The 2,295-nt window shown below is 48.9% G+C and overlaps 1 protein-coding gene across 1 annotated transcript in view; it reads right to left on the reverse strand.

Moving 5' to 3' along the window:
* The window catches only part of LOC109925475 (synaptotagmin-A), a 55,919-nt gene extending 55,595 nt beyond the window's left edge, over positions 1-324 (reverse strand). Inside the window, exon 1 of the mRNA XM_048607472.1 lies at positions 198-324. Coding sequence (XP_048463429.1) covers positions 198-324 — 127 coding nt within the window. The remainder of the gene's footprint in view (positions 1-197) is intronic.
* Positions 325-2,295: the final 1,971 nt, after the last annotated feature.

The following is a 2,295-nucleotide window of genomic DNA, read 5'->3' on the forward strand; positions in this document are numbered from 1 at the left end:
TCCGCCTCTGTCACTCCGGCCCACTCCCAATCCGCCCCTGTCACTCCAGCCCACTCCCAATCCACCTCTGTCACTCTGGCCCACTCCCGATCTGCCCCTGTCACTTCGGCCCACTCCCAATCCACCTCTGTCACTCCGGCCCACTCCCAATCCGGCCCACTCCCAATCTGCCTCTGTCACTCCGGCCCACTCCCAACCCGCCCCTGTTACTCCAGCCCACTCCCAATCCACCTCTGTCACTCTGGCCCATTCCCAATCCACCTCTGTCACTCCGGCCCACTCCAAATCCGCCTCTGTCACTCCGGCCCACTCCTGATCCGCCATCGCTGCAGGACACAACCCGCGCTTTCAGCTCCGCCAAGTGTCTCCCAGTCGTGACCTGGCTCCTTCGGCAGTTTCGTTAAAAGGGGTGTTGGCTGGGTGGTAGGGAATAGAATTACTGCACAGGGAGAGAGAAGGAGGGAGAAAGAGAACTGGCGAGAAGAATGGAGCTCCAAATGCAGTGACTTACCCTGCCACCAGCTTGCAGGGCACTGTACGGATTCTATAAACCTCTGCATTATTTGCAAGTGCTGGGACATCCACAGTGCTGTTAAGGGAGGGTGTTTGAGGACTTCGATCCAGTGGTAGGGAAGGAACAGTGCTGAAGACCCCAGAAGAATACTATCGGACCCCAGCCCATTTCCAATTCAGTTCGGCTTCTGTTCTCTTGTGAGGAAGGCTGGTTTCAGAAATATTGTGTATGTATATTCAGCACATATTGTGTGATATTTGAGGCATTATTCTAAAAAACAATTTTGCCTGAAATTGTGTTGAACATATTGGGAGCCTGGAAGATTGCTGGTAAGGGTAGATCATCAACTAGGAAAATTGAGCCCTTGACTTCCAGCTAAAAGTGAGAAATAAGAATAAAATCTGCATTTATATAGCAGCCCTCACAAACCCAGGAAGGCTGAAATCTCTCTGTGCAATTAGTGAAACATGGAAAATAGGATCAGGAGTAGGCCATTCTGCCCTTTGAGCCTGCTCTGCCATTCAATAGGATCATGGTTGATCATCCAAATCGTCTCCTGTACCTGCTTTCTCCCCATACCATTTGATCCCTTTAGCCCTAAGAACTATCACTAACTCCTTCTTCAAAACATTCAATGCTTTGGCCTCAACTGATTTCCATGGCAGAGAATTCCATAGGCTCCCCACTTTATGGGTGAAGACATTTCTCCTCATCTCAGTCCATCTCCATATCCTTAGACTGTGACCCCCTGCTTCTGGATTCCCTGTTCGTTGGGAACATCCTTCCTGCATTCACCCTGTCTAGTCCTGTTATAACTTTGTAGGTTTCTATAAGATCTCCGCAGTGAATATAGTTCTAACTGATCCAGCCTGTCTTCATACATCAATTCTGCCATCCAGCAATTAGTCTGGTAAACCTTCATTGTACTCCCTCCATCACCAGAACATCCTTCCTTAGATGAGGAGACCAAAACTGCACACAATATTCTAGGTGTGATCTCTCCAAGGCCCTGTACAATTGCAGCAAGACATCCCTGCTCCTGTACACCAATTCTCTCACTGTGAAGCCAACATACTGTTTACCTCCTTCACCCGCCTGCTGCACCTGTATGCTTACCTTCAGTGACTGGGGTACAAGGACACCCAGGTCCCGCTGAGCACTCCCCAGTCAATGAAGCACTTTTCAAATTTAGTCACTCATGCAGTGTGGGAAATGTGGCAGCCAATTTGGACACAGTAAGATCTCACAGACAGCAATATGGTAGTGACCAGATCGCCGGTTACTTTAGATGTTGGTTGAGGGACATGTCCTGGCAAGGTCATCGGGAGAACCCTCCTACTGGTATCACTGGGTAGTTTACAGTCAGTGGACAGGTCAGGCAGGGTCTTGGTTTTAACATTTCACTCTAATCAATGCTCCTTTGTCAGTACAGCCCTCCCTCAGTGATGGCAGAGCTGACCACACCCTCCCAATCTCACCTCCAATGATTCCCTCAGCAGTGGCCCTGCCTCCAGATGGGCCCAATGCTTCAGAATTCCCTTCCTAAACCTTTTGAATTCCCTTTTCCTTTGTTCATCTTCAATGCATCAGTATTAACTGCCCCAGCATCTTGTAGGAATCCTATCCTATTTACTTACCATTCACTGTTTCTTGTTAAGAGTTTATTGCATAAGCCGCATCCTTTGGTTCTCCTGGCCTGAGAGTGCTGGAAATGAGCTGATTCAAATTATACTCACAGATCACAACCCCACTCTGACCCACCTCGCACACTCCAGCTTAAA

The sequence above is a fragment of the Rhincodon typus genome, chromosome 18 (genome assembly GCF_021869965.1).
Source record: "Rhincodon typus isolate 14 chromosome 18, sRhiTyp1.1, whole genome shotgun sequence".
Classification (NCBI taxonomy): Eukaryota; Metazoa; Chordata; class Chondrichthyes; order Orectolobiformes; family Rhincodontidae; genus Rhincodon; species Rhincodon typus.